Source organism: Pundamilia nyererei, unplaced genomic scaffold (assembly GCF_000239375.1).
Source record: "Pundamilia nyererei isolate P.nyererei 1_Seehausen unplaced genomic scaffold, PunNye1.0 scaffold00009, whole genome shotgun sequence".
NCBI lineage: Eukaryota > Metazoa > Chordata > Actinopteri > Cichliformes > Cichlidae > Pundamilia > Pundamilia nyererei.
The window spans coordinates 6,987,387-7,008,090 of record NW_005187410.1 but is presented as its reverse complement, the minus strand read 5'-3'; the positions used below and the strand labels follow the sequence as shown (position 1 = coordinate 7,008,090).

The 20,704-nt window shown below is 38.8% G+C and overlaps 1 protein-coding gene across 2 annotated transcripts; it reads left to right on the top strand.

Moving 5' to 3' along the window:
• The first annotated feature begins 2,300 nt into the window (after positions 1–2,300).
• Positions 2,301–14,063, top strand: LOC102198481 (poliovirus receptor-like). Of its 2 annotated transcripts, none has more exons than XM_005723625.2 (8): positions 2,301–2,528; positions 3,858–4,205; positions 4,323–4,625; positions 5,791–5,884; positions 11,360–11,514; positions 12,021–12,120; positions 13,505–13,574; positions 13,856–14,063. In XM_005723625.2, the coding sequence occupies exons 1-8, from the start codon at positions 2,459–2,461 to the stop codon at positions 13,883–13,885; spliced, it is 1,170 nt and encodes a 389-aa protein (XP_005723682.1). In that variant the 5' UTR covers positions 2,301–2,458; the 3' UTR covers positions 13,886–14,063. The 2 variants fall into 2 exon arrangements, with proteins under 2 accessions (XP_005723682.1, XP_013763774.1); XM_013908320.1 differs by having other exon boundaries at positions 13,826–14,063.
• The last annotated feature ends 6,641 nt before the right edge of the window (positions 14,064–20,704 follow it).

Below are 20,704 nucleotides of genomic sequence, written 5' to 3'. Positions count from 1 at the left end.
GTGTAATTATATTGTCTTCAACGTTCCAGCGGATGGGTTCAAGCTACAAACCTATCAGTGTCATTCTGATGTGATTCTGTTTTCTATTCTTTGGACTTCTATCAAAGAAAACAAATAAAAACCTGAAACTCTACACACAAAAAATGACTCTCCCTATGGAGGTATTCCAGCAATGCCCAGATAAAAGGTTAGACATCCACTACTTGTCCTAGCCTGTCAATGGTTCTTTTCATAGTCATAGTTAATCCCATTTATTTTTGTACCTTTGAGCAAGGTTTGAATGCAAACTATAAATTGAATATAATTGATTCACCTTTGAATAGCACTTCAATTAGCCATGTATTATGAAAAGGAAGTTCACCTGAGTTACACATCTTCCGGCTGTAAAACTAGATGGTCTGCTCACAGACCTGCTTGATTGTCATTTTCCTGAGAACACCAGAATTGGTAGGTCTGTAACTGACACCTGAGCCATGCAGTGGGGCCTGGGTTAGACAACAGGCAATTCCTGGGTGACAAAAGCATTGATTTTGTCAATGCTCCCTAACCTTCACTCTTTAATGTTTTGAATTGTTGTTTGTAGATAGTGTATTGTTTATTTCTTCTTTTCTGGCTGATATGTTGTGTGTTTTGCATTGCTGCATTTGAGAGACACCATCGACCAGAACCAAATTCCTTGTATGTGTTTCCACATATACTTGGCCAATAAATTTGATTCTGATTCTGTGCATTTGACACCACCAAACGGTCCACATAGTCTGGTAGAAGTTTAAAGGACACTACCCACCATCTCATCAGAAGCATGTCTTATCTCATCCTACCAGTAGAGAGCGAGAGTTAAAACTAGAAAAATAAAACCAGTCAGTCTTGTTGGGGGTCATCGTGTTGCCTCTCCGGTGGAATTGTTGCCACTTTTATTTTAACCAAAGCAGGTGAAGTAGATTAACAGTGGTTCATGCTTCCTAACTGGACAGATTGATATGTCTGAAGTTTGGTTGACTTTGTGTTATACACTATTCTTCAGTCCCTTTCTTTTATTTATTTATTTGGTCTGAAACTGTGTATTTTCATCTGAATGAATGATGATGAGTGATGGGAAATGTTTAGTAATATGAATGAACTGAAACGTTTCACATGATCTATTACATGCTATAACATTTAGGGATTTTTAAAAATTTTATTTAATTGTTAAACATCGTGTAGAGGGGAAAGCAGTGCTGGAAACAGAGAAAGCAAATCTATGACTATGTTGTACTGTAATTTGCATACATTAGTACCCCCCCCCCCCTAACTTTTTAAAACAAAACTAAATAAAATGATAGAAAGTCTGTACAATAATATGTAGCGAGTAAAAATGTGCAACCAAAGAGGAATAATTCACAAGCCAAAATCCTGTGATGGGAAAAAAATACAGCTGGCCCTTTTTTTCATAAAAACAAAGTTGTCAGATCTGTGATCCAAAGTAATTAAAACTAAAAGGTTCAGGGATCCCAAACAAAGGGATACTGTTAAAGCAACGTGGAGGGTGGAGGTGGAGGAGCGGGCCAAAGTTCAAATGACTAACAGTTTTAAATAAGTCGAAACTTAGATAACATCCACAATGACAATGAAAAGTATGACACACCACCCAAGTGTGTAACGGGTTGAAATTATTGATATAGCCTACAGTGTTTGGTGATTTCTGACTTGAGTCTAGAAGTGATTCTAAATTTTAGCCAGTAACTGACTGAAAATTATTTTCACCCAAATATTAAACACAATTTTTAAAATTGCTCAGTTACTTTAAGACTCTGAAAGTGAGGCGCTTTCTAAAAATGTATTTGGATGCTTCTCGTGGCTTTTTCAAGTGAACTTAAACACTTTTCATCTGGACAGGTGTAATCGAAAAGAAGAAGAACAATCAGTTTATGTTTCTTGTATTCTTGTTTAAATTAAACACTTGTTAACAATGTTAATTTAAGACATACTTAGTGGTGTGTATGAGCATTTTGTAACAGACATAGCCTGTTTTTTGTTCGTCACCAGCTTTATCTTCCTCGCTGACTCTTAATTGAATATTTATGTTGATGCCACTAACAGGCATCATAAAACTTGTGTTTAACAAAACTGTACCGTACTGTACAATCAAAGAGGAATGATCATCAAGGAAAAACTTCTGGGATGCAAAAAAAAACAAACATTTGAAAGCAAATTTCTTAATTCTGTGATCCAAACGAAATACAGGGCAAAGGATCATGTTGCTGACTCCACCTACGGAGTTGGTGAAAGGAGGTTGTTTTTTCTCACACGCCCTCACAGTATTCAACGGATTTGAAACGTCGTCACTTTAGAAACGTGTTTCTAACTTGTTAACTGAACTCAACCCTGTACTGCATGGGTAGCTGCTCGCAGGAAAAAGAAGAGCAAATGGGTGGACTTGTTTGTGTTTTCGGGCGCAGTTATTTCAGGAAAAATTGAAATGTGTTGTTTCTTTTTAACACCTTGCCTGGTGCTGCAGGCTGTGCTCCTGCTGAGCAGCGGTGCTGACGGTATGTTTTTTTTTATTTTTTTTTATTTAACCTTTATTTAACCAGGAAAAAAATCCCATTGAGATTAAAAACCTCTTTTTCAAGGGAGTCCTGGCCAAGAGGCGACAACACGTTAAAATTACAAAGTTACAGATACAAAGTTACATGTAGAAAGATTTTGTCTTTATTCATGCATGCTTGCACTACAACACAGCTCATATAACTACAGTCATGGATCAAAGGGCAAACGCTAAGAAAGATGGGGTATTTGTAGAAACAGATTCATGTGTCAATCTCAGTCGGCGTGTGCGAAACAGAGCTGTGCGCGTGTATTCAGATTTACGTAACGTAAAAAGAACAGACGTGTGCACCTTAGAACACACACGCATCAACACTACATATGAGGGATCGGGACTCGGGGGCGATCTCCTTGTCTCCACTCCAGGGAAAAGTTAACACCTCCTTGGTCTAGGTGCAGTTTCCCCCTCTAGGGGAAAGGGTACCTGGACCTGGGGTTTAGAGTATGTTTGAGGAGTGTGATTGTGTGTACAGTGTCTATTTATGTCCATCTCGACGTTGGGTGAGTGCTGAGTATGTGTGCATGGCGATGGGAATGGATGTTTGTATCTGTGTGTGCCTGTTTGTCTGTGTCTATTTGTCAGGTTGGGTATTAGATGCCACCTCTCACATCTCAGGCCCTCCAAGCTATGGAGGCCTGTCTCCCCTCACCACTCTCCCTGCCAGTGGCTGACGCCCTCAAACATCGGTGCGTTGGTGGCTCTTGGTGTCTGTTAGCAGAGACGGGTCTTCCAGCAGAATCTGTATGAATATTGAAGATACTTATTATCTAGATGGAGGAATAATCACACGTGGGGCATCGGCTTTCACCGGAACATTTTACACCAAAAGGTGACTTTGTTTATTGAACTCTCGCGTGCACTCTGCAGCATAACAGGAAGCATCCTTTCAAAAGAAACTCACAACAGATGACAATGAGGGCATACCTATTAACTAGCTCAACAGTGTCCGGGCTAGGCGCTCAGGTATGCACCGGTTTCCTTAACGCTGGAGCATAAAATATAATACAGCTGACCAATTTTTTTTTCCACTACATGATTTTTGATTGTCTCTCCATACAGTGTGAGGTTGAGTCCAGTTTGTCATAAATACCATCAAGTGTTCTTGCAACACATAATGTGTTGCGCCTTGCATAAAAAACAAACAAAAACTAAGCAGAAGGACAGATACAAGTTAATTTATACTTTAGAGTTTAATCCTGTAAACCTTATTGGGCACTCTATTTCAACTTTTTCAGTTCCCATCATTAATACTTCTTCATTTACTTTACAGCTCTGCAGGTGATTGATGGAAGCGTGACAGTCGTTCAAGGCGATACAGCTATCTTACCTTGCAAACTCAGACTCACTGACTCCACGGAAGACTTGACACAGATTACCTGGCAGAGGAGGACCAGAGAAAAACCCAGTAATGACAATTTTATCACTGTTGGACCAAGTCAAGAAACACGGTTTGTCAATGGACGTGATGATCGATTTAAATATATCGGGAATTTTAATGACAAAAATGCAACTCTCCAGTTATCCAATGTTGCCCTGAAGGATGAAGGCAGCTACACGTGCATCTTCACCCTGTTTCCCAGTGGAAATCAGAAGATTGAAATACCTCTAAAAGTGATTGGTATGGAAGAAAAAAACAACTTTTATTTAGAATAATTCTCTTTGCGCTTGTGTTTGAAACCGTTACTTTCACCATGTTGCTCGCATGTTAAGTAATTGTGTGCTGTAACTCTCCTAGTGCCTCCTTTCACAAGCGTCAAGGAGAATCTTCTGACTTTGGGCACAGAAGAGGTTTTATTTGCTACCTGCACGGCTGCTGGATCGAAGCCTCCTGCAGAGGTGAGGTGGCTCACTGGTGCTTTGGGAGACAAAGTGAGGACGACAACAAACTCCATCCAGTATGACAACGGTATGACTACCACAGTCAGCTCATTGTTTGGCGTTCCTACGAGAGAGATTAATGGTCAACAGGTCCAGTGTGTCATCAGCGGTGACTTCCTGACTAAAGAAATAAGTCTGCCCTTCAACATACAAGTCTCCTGTGAGTATCAGCTGCTCATGTACTTTATTATTTGTCTTCTTTTGTGTCACTGTTGATTTAAAAAATTGTAATAATTTGATCAGATTTTTGTTTAAAACTGTCGTGTATGAGACAAGAAAAGTCAGGATTATTACCTGAATGTCATGTTGTTCTATTTTAAAAAGGCACGTCGCAGACACACCACCCAGTATTACACTCAGCTGTTTAATTACTAAACTGTAGAAAGTCTGCAAAAACATCTTGGATAATTTCTCTATACTGGTTACTCATTGTTATTTAGCCATGCACATATTTAATGATAAAATACTTTAAAAACAAAAGAAAAGCAAAGTCTGATCATTCAGTGCTCGTAATATAGATATTTATGACTCTAAATCATTTTTTGTTAGACAGTAACCCTCACTTACATACTTTCTGCAACAGTAAACATAAAATATTTAAAGTTGTTCTTCTTCTTCAGGATTTTTTTACTTGCCACATCATCTTTGATCTCATGACTTTCCTTTGAGTAAAGGGTCAATTGTCAAAATGTCAAGCAGAAATAGACATTTCAGACAAAATATAAATGAAAACAAATTGCTCTCACAAGGATAATTTGATAATGAGAAAGAGATTTGTTGGGTCAAACCATAAGACAAAACTAGCTGAGGCTATTTTGAAAGAGAAAGCTCATTCAGTAGCTTTGCTTAGTGATCTGGTACATTTGTGGTGTTATGTGTCTGAAAATTCCCTTAAAAGGCAAAACTTGGCATGCATAGTTGAAAGTGACTGTTGGCAAGCTAGTGACCACTTGGAATGTAGGACTGCATGGTTTCAACTTTTAAAACAGAGGCTATTCTTGATATTTTTTTAGAATCCTGTGAAACAGCACAGCGGTATGCATGCTTTTTGTCAGTGCTTTGATTGATATAAATCTTATCAACAACTAAGAGCATGACACATGCACATATCCACAGCCCACTTTGTTTGCATCCACAAAGTAGTGTAAATCAGTAGCGGTGTCGTGTCAGAGTGCAACAAGAAAAAAATGTTTCTCTGAATGAAATTGAAAGTAAACAAAAGTTCACCAAAATGTACTTTATGTAACATTATAGGATTTAAACACGTGTGAAATGTTATTTCTTTATTTCAGGATTAAATCTGTTCTTGTTTTCTTTTTTTGCAGTCTCTCCCACAGAAGTGAACATCAGCCTGATTTCAGAGGACACATTTGAGTGCGTGGCAGAAGCCAACCCAAAAGCCAAATATAACTGGAGCAGGTAACTAATTTGCAGAATGGTTTAACCAAAACATTCCAGTACTCTGGGTTTTTTTTTTTTAGTTGATCTTAATTATACTGCGTTCAAGATGTGGTTCAAAAATAATTTAAACTGCACCCTCAGAGTTTGATTTATGTTCTTTGACACAAAAAATAAACCCTGTGAGAGAGTTATTGTATTTAAGGCTATATTACATCATGTAGCAGTATTCAGTGAAACATGTTCCAAAGTAAGGCTTTACTGTAATGACATTACATTATCAGTTATACAGTAATATACCATTAGCACTATACTAAATTCAGTAATATAATTAGTTACTAATATGTTGTTACTTGCATTACAATTATGCCACAAAGGTTCTTGAGTTAACTGAATGATGGTGGATAGAAAGGGAAAAACAAACATCAACCTTTACTTCATGAGCACTTTGGTACAATCAGCTGGTTTTAATTGGTATGCAGGGTGGAGGAAAATGCTGGAGCAGTCTACAACGTTTGAAGAGTGAAGACATGGATATTTATTTGTTTTATTGCACTAAAGTAGCAGAGTGCAGTGGTAAAGTGCAAACTGCACCCTGCATCCAGCATAGGCCAATGTTTCCCAACCATTTGGAGCCACGGAACATTTTTCACGTTAGAAAAATCACAGCACACCACCAAACAAAATGTCACAAAAAGCGTTCAGATAATTTTTCTCTGCGCACCAGGTATAGTTGAAGTCGTTCATTTTGTTCCCAGTATACCTTTTTTGCTTTCTTTTGCCCACTACTCATGTTAGGGCCTTCATCTGGGGACCAAGGTGAGACTGACCTTTTGACTTTTTCCTTTTCAAATATTTATCTGTTGCTATTATGCGCTGCATGTCTCACAGTATGACAATTATATAATTTCGTCTTTGTCTTCTTCTGTTTAACTGGCAGTTGCATATCCATTTAATTGGATGAAGTAGTTGTACTGCCCTCTAGTGGAATAAAATGTAATTGTTCTGTCCGTTACTCACGCCGATCGCTTAGAGCAGTGGTTCCCAAACTTTTTTTCGCTGGGCCCGCCTTTGTTTTACAGAAAATGTTGTCCCCCCCCACCCCGTGCGCGCGCGCACACACACGCACGCACTTACACATCCTCCAACCACACACACCCATATTTTGCTCAATTGCGGTTTATTTCACACCTCAAACATTTAGTAAACAATTAAGCAAATACAAGTAATCTGCAGGTAGTAAGAAAATAAACTACTAACTCTTTTACGCTACGTCTGCACCTACACGGGTATTTTTGAAAACACAGCTGTTTCGTCTTCAGGTTTTACACGCTTACATATAAGCACGCAGTTACTGTCCCTCTTTTTAGAAAGGCAGAGGCGTCATGGTATAATTATTTTACATGTAGTTGTTTTTTTCCTGTGTAATAATATTCAACATTGCTATCAATGCATTTTTAAAAAAAAATGCCTCTCTGTGCAAAATGGGTTTAAAAACATAAACAGCTGTGGGATACTGTTTGTCCGCGATTTAGACAGGGGGAACAAATCGTGGCAGAAACGGCCTGATGTTATTTGTATCCCGCTGTAACTTTACTGTATAAAGAGCTAACATCTCCAAAATGTCAAGAGTAGTTAGTCATTAAAAGTGTTTGTGAACTAAAAATCAAGAATGTGGGATGTTGTTTGTCCGTGATTTGGAGAGCCCAGCGGTGCTCCCGACGAAGGGAAAACCAAATCTGCAGGGGAGACCTACCTCGGCACTTGTGCAGGTGAAACTAAAGGGAAGATATGCTTCACCATATTTTCTAGTCTTTGGCTTAGAATGAAGTTGGTTTGGAAACATATTCAGCGATGATTCATCTCCTGCTTTGCTTTTCTGTAGGCGCCCCATGCTAGCAGTGTCCAAGCGTTGTTTTTTTGTTTTCTTTTTTTCCTTTTCATACCTCGCCCCTCCTGCAATGGCTCTGCGCCCCCGCTAGGGGGTGGGCCCCACACTTTGGGAAGGTCTGGCTTAGAGTACTAATTAGTTGGCACCAGATAATCTTCCACAGCACACCTGATCATTTCTCAAGGTACTGTTGGGAAACACTGGCCTAGGCCAGCGGTCCCCACCCTTTTTCGTGCCACGGACCAGTATATGTCTGACATTATTTTCATGGACTGGCTTTTCAGGTGTCGCGGATAAATACAACAAAATAAAACCAGTACCGGTACCAAAAAAAGAAGATTTTTCAGAAGTCACGGGAAAAGACTCAGGGAAACAGAGTTAATGATAAAAATGATAAAAATAAAATAACAAAAACTGCTAAAAACCCTCAAAACCGTAAATTTTACATCCAAGCCTCAACTCTTGCGGCCTGGTACTAAACGACTGATGGACCGGTACTAGTCCGTGACCCGGGAGTTGTGGACAGCTGGCCTAGACTAGAGCACATAGACAGCCTTACTTTGGAACACATACTCAGCTCGTAAGCAGAGTGTGAAGTAAGCAGTCTTGGCCAAGTCCAACACTCACTCGGAATGGATTTGACTTAGTACTAGTAAAATGGACCAGCTCTTACTACAGTTGTACAAGGACCAAATAACAATAGGAGCATAATGATAGACCATAAATATTGAATTCCTGGATTACCATTCACAGGATCACCGCCCTGAACCTCCACCCACCATTGAAAAGGTGATTCAACTAAGTGCCCAACGGCATCCAAAGACAGCATCCTCAGCCACCGCCCAATACAGACTCCACCCAATATCTATGGTGCCTCCATGGGTGGTGAGCACTTAGGAGGGGAAGGCCAATGTTCTCCGTGGTATTAGGATATGTTGTAGTTCAAATTTGCCATAAAAGGATATCTTCCTTTATAAAGTATTTATTTTGCTGAAATTGCCAAGTCTTATTGCATTGATCCACATGCACAAAATAAACTTGTTAACATAATGTTTGACTTTAACGTTTTAGCTCAATATAGCTCAATTATTTCGAATTAGGACTAATCTCGGTGAGTGTGATCACCTGGCAGATATGGCTGGCTTCAGGGAGGGAAAACTTTCCAGGCCAGGTGTTGCACGAAGGCATGAACACCGGCATACACATACAGAAGAATATGAGGGATCAGGAACAGACAACAAAACTTAAAAAAACCCCAGATATGATAGGTCGAGTAGCGAGGACTGGCGAACCATGACACTACAACTGCATACACTATTTTCTCATTGCTTGACCACACACGAGTAGAAAGTATTTTCATCTCTCTTTTCTGTATCCGTGCTGGGATGAAGGCTGTTATATTGATTCTTTTGCAATGGTTTTATTCAGTAACTCTCAAACAATCAGTTTGGTTTTGAGGCTCTTGTTTATTTCTTCACAACAACCTGATATTTTATTACATAAAGACTTGGTGTTTCTGTTCTGGGTTTAATATAAATGGAACGTGATTGATAATGATTTGATGTGTTGCTGACGTCTGTGAATTTGAGATCTGAAGATTTAATTTTAGATTCATATAACATTGGTGATACTACTTAATGCTTTCATGTTGATGCATTCCTTTTATGTGTGTGCGGGAATGCAGAGATATTGCCCATATACATGCCCATTAAGGTTGGATCGACTTAACTATTGTCATTTTATACACATACCAAACGTGAGCAGGGCAGTATGTGGGAGTTTGTTTATCTTTGTAACCTTTGTACCTCTGCATCATGCTGGTTTTAGTTACCGGTATTGTTTAAAAATGGTCAATGATCAACCTGAGTGTAGGAACTCTTTATCAACTCTTTATCAATCTGTGGTATGCAACTTAACAAAAGTTAAGCCACTGCTATGCTGTCTTATTCTGCAGAAACCATATTCACAGTCAAAGCGTTGTATGCTTTATATGGCGTGTAACATCTGGTCTGATAACGCTTATTAATGCAGTCCTCCCAAGGGTGGCTATCTCCAATACTACAGGGCATTATAATTATTATATAAATTATACCAAATTAAAACTACTCTGCAACCTACTTCCTGCAGAAAGAAATACTCCTGTCTGCTTGTTTGTTTTGAGGGACAACATTTTTGGTTGATATCATTAACTTGTCAGAGCAGCTGAATCCCATTTTTTCCCTCTAAGATAACTACAAAAACCGTCCATCAAAAGCAAGATACAAAACTTTGTGGCAGAATTGCACTTGAAAACTAAATATTGCCAATAAATACACAAGTAGATCCATTTCAGTATAAGAAAATTATGTGTAACAGAAAGGCCAGTTCAAACTTGTTTGAAAGCATCTGGAAGTATTGCAGCTCTGTTGTTTTGGCTGTCCAGGAGCTCTGGGGAGGTATGTAGGCTGATTCAGCTCAGCAGAAAGAAACCAATTCTCAAATCAGAGCCATTAGGCCTTGTGTTGGCCAATAATATGGATAACGGGGGCGACCGTGGCTCAGGGGGTTGGGAATCGCATCTGTAACCGGAAGGTCGCCGGTTCGATCCCTGGGCTCTCTGTCCTGGTCGTTGTGTCCTTGGGCAAGACACTTTACCCTACTTGCCTACTGGTGTTGGTCAGAGGGGCCGATGGCGCGATATGGCAGCCTCGCTTCTGTCAGTCTGCCCCAGGGCAGCTGTGGCTACAACTGTAGCTGCCTCCACCAGTGTGTGAATGTGAGAGTGAATGAATAGTGGAATTGTACAGCGCTTTGAGGTTCTCGAAAAGCGCTATATAAATGCAATCCATTATTATTATTATTATAACACATTCAGAAAGCAAATGATTTATTGGACTGTTTTACAGGTTTAAAAAGAGTTGGCACGCATTAAGCAATCATCTTTTCAGGTAGATACAAGTACAGACTTGCCTGTTTGTTCTCATTTACAGGATGTGTGCACAGTTCATATTGAAAGTTGATAGTCCATTATACTGCACTGGTGTCACTCAGTAGTCTTTCTTGGGCTCTCTGTCTATAGTTTACTGCTGATTATCCATTAGGTGTGAGGAATTCCTGGTGAATGCCATGTTTGTGTTAGTCTTGCTTTATGTTTATTGCTCTAAAGCTACACTAAGGGATTAAGACTAGTTCTTTCTGTTGGAGTTATTGAGCGCTATGTGGACCCTGTGGAGAAACAGAAGTTTTATTTTCTGATATCCAAACCTGCTTTTGTTTAGATGTGACCTATCGAATCGTCCAATCAATGCACTACATAAGGCAATAAAAACTAATTCAAAAGGGAAAAATTGCTTTAAATTTGATTCTTTTAACTTCTAAAATGGTGAACAAGATGGTACACAGTACAAAACATTACTAAAACTAAAATTTTCTGCCCAAGAAAGAAATGATGTAACATGTAAGGTTAGCTTTACTTTTGCATTCATAAAATGAAACAATACAGTATCTTGGGGTGAGCAATGAAAGACAAATGGCTAATAATTGAAATTAACGTGAGTTTTGACACAACTCACAGTTTTCTGCCCTCTCTGTACATCTCACATTAAAGTTTGTTCATGTTTTTCCAGATCTGGCCAGCCTTTGCTGGAGTCTGCTGTCAAAGTAGAGGGTGCGAAGCTACAACTGCTGAGTCTGACCTCTGGTCTAAACGGCCTCTATCGATGTAAAGCATCTAATCCACATGGAAGTAAACACAGTCAGCTCTATGTGCATGTGGCATCAGGTGAGGTCAGCTTGAATTTAGCTATGCAGTTTGTTCAAATCTTTCTGGATTTGTTTCTGACTTTTGGATTTGAACTGATGTTTTGCCATTTTGATTTTATTCTGTTTCCTGGTGCTACCCCTCCACAAGTTTATATAAATGCATACTTGAACATCTAAAATTTGAGTAAAACCTCTCCTTATGGAGCTTCAATGATTTTCCAGCCATGCCCAAAAAACATGTTAGAATGCCTTTGTAAACATCTAATTTAGCCTAAACTACAACCTGCATTCAAAAGAAATATCATTCAAGTCACCACTGAAGCGTAGACCACCATATCAAGTTTGTTTCGTGTTTCTTTGATTTACTTTTGCGTAACAAATCTTGTCAGTACAAGTTATTAATGTGTTCAGTGGAGGTGTTGCATGGTGTTTGAATACCATCTGGGCCATCTAAATGTGAAAATATAAAACTGAATTCCAGGAAACTGGGAACTCATTATATTCTTCCTTTTTGTGTCCCTGCAGGAACTCGCTCTACTGCTTGGACTTTATTTGGCCTTTTGGTTTCCCTCAATGTCATTGGAGCTGCAGTATGGGGCTTTTCTAAATCTGAATATTTTAAAAAGTATGTAGAACAATGACTCCACAGATACTTCATATATAGCACAATATCGAGTACTTCTCATGTGAAACCATAGTCGCACGATGTACAAATAGGTCCACACATTTGTACATAAAAAAAACAACAAAAACTAGTGTCGTTGCAGTGCAGACTCTGAGGTTGGACAGTAATATTTGTTCCTTTATATACAATTCTCAGTTGTCTTATTATATTTTGAAGATCTCAAATATAATTCAGCATTTCCCTCTAAAACTGTTGCAGAAGATTGTGGGCTGCACTATAAATTAAACAGGTAAAAAGTCTGGAGAGGATTCCAAGTGTTACATTTGCACCCTGGAAGCTTTTTCTGTGAACTTCCAACATGTATGTATCAGTCTCAGGGCAAGATAAACAGAATGGAGTCTAAGGAGCTTGGAAAGAAAAGCGTCTGGACTTCTTTAAGTTGATTGAAGACGTTTCATTTCTCATCCGAGAAGCTTCTTCAGTTCTAAGAGTCAAATGGTGGAGAGTCCCAGATTTAAACCCAGTGGGAGTTTCCATACAGGAAGAAACCTCCAGCATAACTAAGCTCAGAGTGGGGCGGTCGTCTGCCGTGACTGATTGGGGAGAGAAATTGAAGGACTTGACAATACTTGTAAACTTGTTGTATATTCACCTGAATACAGCAAATTCAGTCAGTGCCTCACAGTGAGGACAAAATAAATGCATAAAGCTCAACAATAAATATGTCATAGTGCTGGGTCATATACCAGCTGTGTCCTCATATATCCTGTGTCCTCCCCTTGTGCTCTGTTTGTGTTTGTGATTGTCCTGTTTTATTTTGAAGGTCTGTGTCTGGTGTCACTGTGTTCAGCTTGTATCCTCTGGTAATCTTGTGTATTAGGATCAGCTGTGCTTCCCACCTGTTTGTCATTACCTGGTCTCCTTGTGTGTGTGTGTGTGTGTGTGTGTGTGTGTGTGTGTGTGTGTGTGTGTGTGTGTGTGTGTGTGTATATATATTGTGGGTACTTCATGGTGTTCTTTTCTTTAGTCTGCTTCTCTCTGCCCCTCACCCTGTCTCGTATGATCTCAGGTTTGCTATTTAGTTTTCCCAGTTTGTTCAGTAGCTTCTCTCTTCTTACTTCCTGCTTTTGTCACTCTGCCACTTGTAAATAAACTCTCACTCATATCATCAGTCATTGCCTGCATTTTGGGTCCTTTTCCTCCAACACTACACGGCCCGGCAGCCGTGACAAAATATCTGAAAACAGAAAAGAATCACAAAAGGAGGAAAAGAGAATTAAAAACTAAGATGTGGTGGGATACAGAGACAAAGTTGTTATTGCTCCTAAAAGTTCCTAACCTAACTGTAAAATGCGAACGCTATGTCTTTTGTATTTTTTCACAGGCGGTATCATCTAGTTTCAAAAGATTCTAAAAATGGGACTAATAGCCAAAGAGAAATACTCCAGGAAAAGGTAAAAGTCTTTTTTGTTTCCCTCAATTTTAAACATCACCCTAAATATATGTGTGCATAATTTAAGGTATCACTGGAGATAGAGTTTAATTATGTACAATTAATTTTATTAAATTTTCTTCTTAAAATATCTGAGCCCCTTAGCAGTAAAATTATTATTATTGTGTTTTGAATATTCTAGGAGTAAAGTTTAAATAGTCCTTGTAAAATCTTGCATATTCAGTCATAACTAAAATGCCGCTTTATACAAAGGATCTGAATTGTCTCTCTCGGGGATCTCAGCTGACAGCTGTGGAAAGCAGAAATGGATAATACAGCACCTGTACTGAGGGCTCCACCAACGTGTCATTGCAGACTGAGGAATAAACAGATAAGGACCAGGTTAAAGTACTTGGTATCATTTACATTCCTCCCCCATTGACATTTCTCCATTAATGAATGCAACACTGCAAAGTTCACTAAACATAGATGCTTACATTTTTCATTTATTTCTTATATTGCAAACATTTGCACTGTTATTAGTATTTGCACACTATTTTATATTATTTTTTAAAGTCATTATTCAATACATTGTTATTGTTAACCCTTTAAAGCCGGTCAGAGCAGCACGCTCCAGTTTGTGTAACTATTTTTAAATCCCTGCAAAACCAGAACAGTGTATTTTTGCATATGAAACCAGAGGAGTTGTACTTACATCTCATGCCATCCACTTGTCCTAGGTCACGGTTTCCTTCCACATATAGCTTTGCAAAAATTGCATAAAAAGCGCTTACAGGAACAAAAACATAATATTCCAGAAACATGCTTTGCCGATCCGATCAGCTGTTTGTAACACTTACCACATTGAAACAGACGTCAGCGCGAACTATCGCCTGTCCGCCATTTTTGTGGAAAATGTAGTTTTTTTACTTGTAGGCCTTAAAAGCCTATACTGGTGTTTTTATAAGTCATGTTTGACTTTTCTGAATAGTTTCTGAGATGCTTAGAACTCGAATTGTACTGCTGGAAATATTTTATTTTGATGCACCTGCTGTTTTCTTTGCAAATTTGCATCATAGGATTGTTTTCGTTTTTCCTGCAGTATATAAAAATTGCTGTATCTCCAAAATAAAACTATGAAGACACTCAAAATAAATTTCCTGTTGTTGTAAACTATTTTTTGCAACTTTTTTGTACTTAAAGTTTTGAGGGATAAAACTCTTAAATTTCTCCAAGTAGAAATATATGTATAAAAAAACAAAAACGATTTTCAATTTTTTTGTAGTTTATTGCACTTTTTTTTGCAATTAATGTAGTTACTATGGACTTAATGCATGCATATTATTAAAATATGGGCTATAACAGTTGTATTGATGTATAGCAACTTGAAATGCTCCCAAAAATGGCACTACAGCATGTAAAAATATAATATAAGCTCTGGCGGACTTGGTTCTATGGTAGGTCTTAAAGGGTTAAATAAATATTGTCAAATAATCGAGATCTCAATTTCAGTGAAAATAATCGTGATTATCATTTTTGCCATAATCGAGCAGCCCTAACGTCAGGTACCATCTCATGCTACCAGTCATGGATATTAGCAAAACTACAGACAAATCAGTCAGGATGGATGAGAGAGTAAGAGTAAAGTAAATAAAAAGTGAAATGAATGACCAGAAATGGATGTGGACAGATGGATATTTTTCAGTTTATTCAACTGAATTCCATCTTGCAAAGTTTTGGTTGTTAATGACTGCTTGGTTTTAAAATGCAGCAACCAGCAAAGCTTCTCCTCTGTGTCATATAGTTTGGACTGACTGTTGTTGTTGTTTCTTGTTTTGTTTTCAGTGGAGGGGGGTGGGTGTTTGTTTGTGGCAACTTTTTTTTAAAGCCTTAAATCATTTAAGTGTGCTGTTTGCTTTGTTTTAAATTAACCAGCTTTAAGTTACTGTTTACATTTACATTTTGTTTCTTTCCTGAAATTTCAACACTGCATTTTTTGTTTGTTTTGTAATTATCTTTATGAAGTGTTACATTGTTGATGTTTTTACTCCTTATAAAAATTTTTTTAATTGTAATCGCATAAATATTATAAGGACTTCCTCAGTTCCTCAGTACTAGGGATGGGTATCGTTTAGGTTTTATCCGATACCGGTGCCAAACCAGTACTTTTGAAATGGTGCCGGTGCTCAAACCGGTGCTTAAAGAATGGAGAACACAAAATTGGTCCAAAAACCTCTCGTGTTCAGCTGTTTTTTTTTTTATTAAAAAGATAACAATGTTAGCCTTTTCTGCAGCTATAGGGGATTTATGGTATCACTCTTGGCTGGAAGCAGTGCTTAAACAATGGAAAAAACACAAACTTTGTCCAAAAACCTCTCATGTTTAGCTGTTTTCAACTTTTTCTTTGGTCATTTTAGCCTTTTTGGCCAGGGTGAAGGGAGTATCTGCCATCAAACAAGAAGACAGCCGCATGTAGCTATGATGATGTTTGCTAGTTCACCTTACATGCATTAATTTCATAACGTGGTTAGCCTACTCAGCGTAAATTACACACGAACAACATTAAGCTACTCACACAGAGAAGAACGGCTGCTGCTGCTGCTGCTGCCATCATCGGTCATCATTTCTGCTACACTGGCAGGGCTAGGGGCCAGGACTCTGCTCTTCGAGTTTTTGGGGGATGTTGCTAACTCCGGATCCGATAACAGGCACCACACCTGCAGTAGATGTGCACGGTGTGAGGTCCCGCAGAAAGCTATCAAATACGGCGCATTTCTGGGCTTTTAAAAAAAAAAAAAACGCTATGCGTCGCCAGGTGTTTCATCGGATTTGAGGTGTTACCTCCTTTGACAGTATCACAGTATCAGCTTAAAGCACTTGTTGCAGGCTGCTGAGTTTGCATATTTTGCTGTACAGCCAGACTTTTGACCGCTTCGCCTTGGGCATTTTTAATCTGTAGCTCTGCTCTAAAAGAACCTGGACCCGCCTACTATCCTCGGAAACATAAAATGATTGGCTAGAATCTAAAGTGTATCACAGCTCAGGAAAAAAAATAAAGCACTGAAATGTGCGCTGCTTTTCAGTCTGGTTACTACCGTTTATGTCAGAACCGGTGCCATCATGGCACCGGACACCGGTACCCATCCCTACTCAGTACACATATTTTTAGTGTATATATCACACCTGTCATCCATGATAATACAATACAGGATCTCGTGGATAAATGAGATACACCGATCAAAGCTTTCTAACACGTCATATGGATGGAAACCTCAGATTATAATTTTTGGGTAATCTTGTTTAATTCTTTACTATCAAGTCTCCAGCTGCTCCTAATTCGCCTGAGCAGTGTTTTGACTATATTCATTTCACAAGTCTACACAGCTTCTTTGTAGCTTTGGTTTACTCACAAAATGTTTGACCAGAAAAATGACTACAGTGATCAACTGATTGTGTTATCAAATAAAATATCTCAGAAGTGCTGCGTGCGATGGGGGAGTAACGTAGCATTGTTCCAGGGAAAGCTCCGGTGCAAACAAAAGTCTTCTAGAAACTTGAACTGCAGTGGGTTACCTGACATGTTTCAATACTGTCTACGACACAGGAGAAAAGAAAAGAAAACCTCACGTTCGATTTCATAAATTCTTCTGAATATACCAACATTATACATGTGAAACTGTGTCTTAATCATTTAAAAGTAGCTCTTTATCTATTCTCGTCGTTACTAGAAACTGAAAGTCAGAATGTCTCAAACTGCTGTTTTGTTCTTACAAGTGTTTTTATAAGAATCCATGTTTTTTGACTTGCTTTAATTTTATAGAATAAACATAAATGACCTGCATGCCCCTGTCTCATTATCATATTAATATAAAAAAAACCCTTGTATTTAATAGAACAAATAAATAAACTGCACCATTATATCCCACATTGCAGTGCCACAAAGATGTCTTTCTTTCAACCTCTCTAGATCACCATGGTAACTCATACTGAACACATAATGGACCGGAGATGGTTTAAAGTCCTTTCAATGAGTCTTTTAATGCACTATGAATGCTACAGAGTCTCCGCTGAAACCTGTTAAGACATATCTCACTATTGCCAACAAATGATGACCTACTGGGAAGTTACAAAAGTATGCAGTAGAAGTGATAAAGTATTCAGTTAGTGGCACAGAAAACCTATAAATATGTTTTTAACCACCAAATGGAAACACTAACAACAATCAGTTTATTTCTAAGCTGTTTATCTTGACAAATATTTGATCAGTGTAATTCACTTTACTTTGATCTGGCCACAAACCAACTGTGGTACAGTGTCAGACCACAAATGCATGCAAAAGACTATAAAGAAAAGTTAAATGTGTGAGTGAAGAAAGACTGGATTAACAAAGAAAGCTGCAGACTTAGCTATGTTGACGTTGCTTCATATAAAGCCCCCACTAAAATACTTACCACTCATTATCCCTTCCGTTATTTATATGGTGTCACAATTGTGGATTCTAATCATGGAGGAGAGATGAAGATCAGCTCTTAAGAATTTTTAATGAAATAAGTCAATTTTTATGAAAAATATGACACATTTTCATCATCCGATGGATTAAAGATAGTGGTTGTGTTTTGTGTGGTGCTGGGATCATCTCTGAGGAAGAAATGCGCTGGTGGAAAAATTTTGACTGCTCATGATCAGAGATAACTTGAATATTGTTAAATATCCTAATTCTTTGTTCTTTGGGCTGAAGGAAGAACAACACTCGGTGTATAAATGCTCAATCAACAATCTCATTATTCCATACAACACTGGAGCATAAATGTCCAGACGGGAGATGTGGACAGGAGGGTGTCCGCCAGATGTCGAAGTGTCTGACTGTTTCTCACATTCTTATAGCTTCAGCCCCCTCCAAAGTCATAAAACCTAAACATCCACACTCTTTCACATCCACATGATTCAACAATTCTTTGATTAGAAGTATAATTGCTGTGTTTGGGCAATTCAAATGCAAGAAAAGATAATGGCTACAACAACAACAGTAGTTACAGATAACACTCCCACCACTCTCCAGTTCTCCCCCAGCTTTATTTTTGGTGCTTCAGTTTCCCCCCACCCTCATCATGGTGCTAACGTACTCGGACTAGAACCTCTGTCCGAGGAGCTTTTGACCTTTATTTTATTTCTGCAGCTACCAGTGTCTTCCAGTTGGGTGATGTTCTGCTCCTCTTCTGTTGTTGCATAGATGAGGGGATTTATTCTGCCCCTATGTCAAAGATCTATGTGTTCTGGGGTCACAGCTGTGTCCCCCTGTTTTGGTCAGAGCTTTTCGGACCTCCTTGGTCTGGTGCTTCTGGATTTTCGCCAACCCCTTCGTGGTTATTGCTGTGGTTCTGGGATCCTCTCGAGGTGTCTGCTACTCTCTGTGTAAGAACCAGAAAAGCCAAACACCTCTCTGACTAGCCTTGATAATCTAATGTTGTTAGCGATTTTTCTTCTAGTGATTCAAAAATGGTTTAGAATATCATGTTCAGGAGAATTAGTCTAATTATTATCTATGAGTGTAAGCATGTTTGCATTTACCCCTCTGCACTCTAAGTCATTTCCTACAATATATCAGTCCGGACAGTCACGCCAAACAAAGCTTTTGACCTTCAAAAGACTGAGTGCCAACTCTCATGAGCACATTTGCAGTGTGTGTATGAGAATAATTATAAAACATTCTCAATCCTAACATTTTCCCCCCTTTCACACGTTTTAACTGGTTCTCTAGAAAAAGTCTGGGAACTTCTGGGTCATTATAAGTTTTACCATACCTAAATTATTAAACACACAAAGTCATGAAAATCATCATAGAAACCATTGTTTCATGTTAAAACTCAAATTCCCCGCTTTTGACACACCCCCATGTGTCAATTCAGCGGAGCTAGAAATTAAAAGAAAAGATTAGTGACATCATTTCTCAGAAAACATCAGAAATTCTCCTCTTGAGTTGCTTTGCTCCAGCTCTGCCACCCTGTGTTAGGGAATGAAATCAGTTTAATTATCATGTTAAATCTGTTGAACTCCTGGCTCCGCTCCGAGCCGGCATCCGCAGAACTGCCTAGAAACAAAACCTGTGTGTTAACATGAAATTCACATTTGAAACGCCGTCTTTCCCCACTGTCTTTCCCTCACTGACCACAGCAGGTGGATTTATGTCTTGATTCAGCCATGAATCCAGGTCACCTGATTCATCACTGAGCCCAACCATCACTGGCATCTGATAGTGTGGCACTGCATCTTCTTCCTTTAGTGTCACTGTTTTCAATCTGTTAATTAGAGTCCTTAAACATGAAATAGACTGCATCCACAACGAGTTAATACAGCTGTGAATGTGGCCAATTATCAATCAGTTACCAATCAATAACAAAATGATAGCTTTTGCTTTAGTCAACCACTCACCCAGAGAATCTTCAATCCCAGAAAATTCCTTCTCCTCATTTAATATTGTCTGTCATCCTCCCATGCCCTGATACCTGGCCCATCCGGAGCTGTATCATTTTCAAATGTCGAACCACACCTTGGTCGCACCAACCCTTTTTCCACTGAGCATGTCCAACGCCATCCTAGTCTGGACCGTCAAAGGTGACTTTAACGCCGACTATTCTGACAGTCCTGTTTATTACATTCCCTGGCCAGGTTAGCCAATCTTTTTCCCACTTTCGGTGATATTCCTCCCTCGAACATTTGCAATTACCCACCTTTTGGTGTGAAAATTGGTGGTGTGGTCAAGTGGGTGCTATAGGAAGCAAAGGCTGTAACACTGTAACAAAAGTAAACGATAAAATAAGAATACGAATAACAAATACTAGGGCCAGTTCCAGACATGTCCAAGCATAAAATAGTCTCTCTCTCTCTTAGAGAAAGAAAACAACCCTAACCTCACTGATAAAATCAACCTAGTGCCAAGAAAAACCCAAAAAATAAACCAGAAAATTCACAGGAAAGTTTTTGCTTCCTCATGGAACAATAGTGTTTGGGAAGTACTGTATAACCTCAGCTGCCGTAGCACCTTTTGTTCCTCCATGAATTAAATCTCAATCATAGAAAAAGCAGTGCTCCAAATTAAACATTACAAAGGTAGTTCATCATTTTCACTCTGTACCACTGCTCCTCATCAGGCTG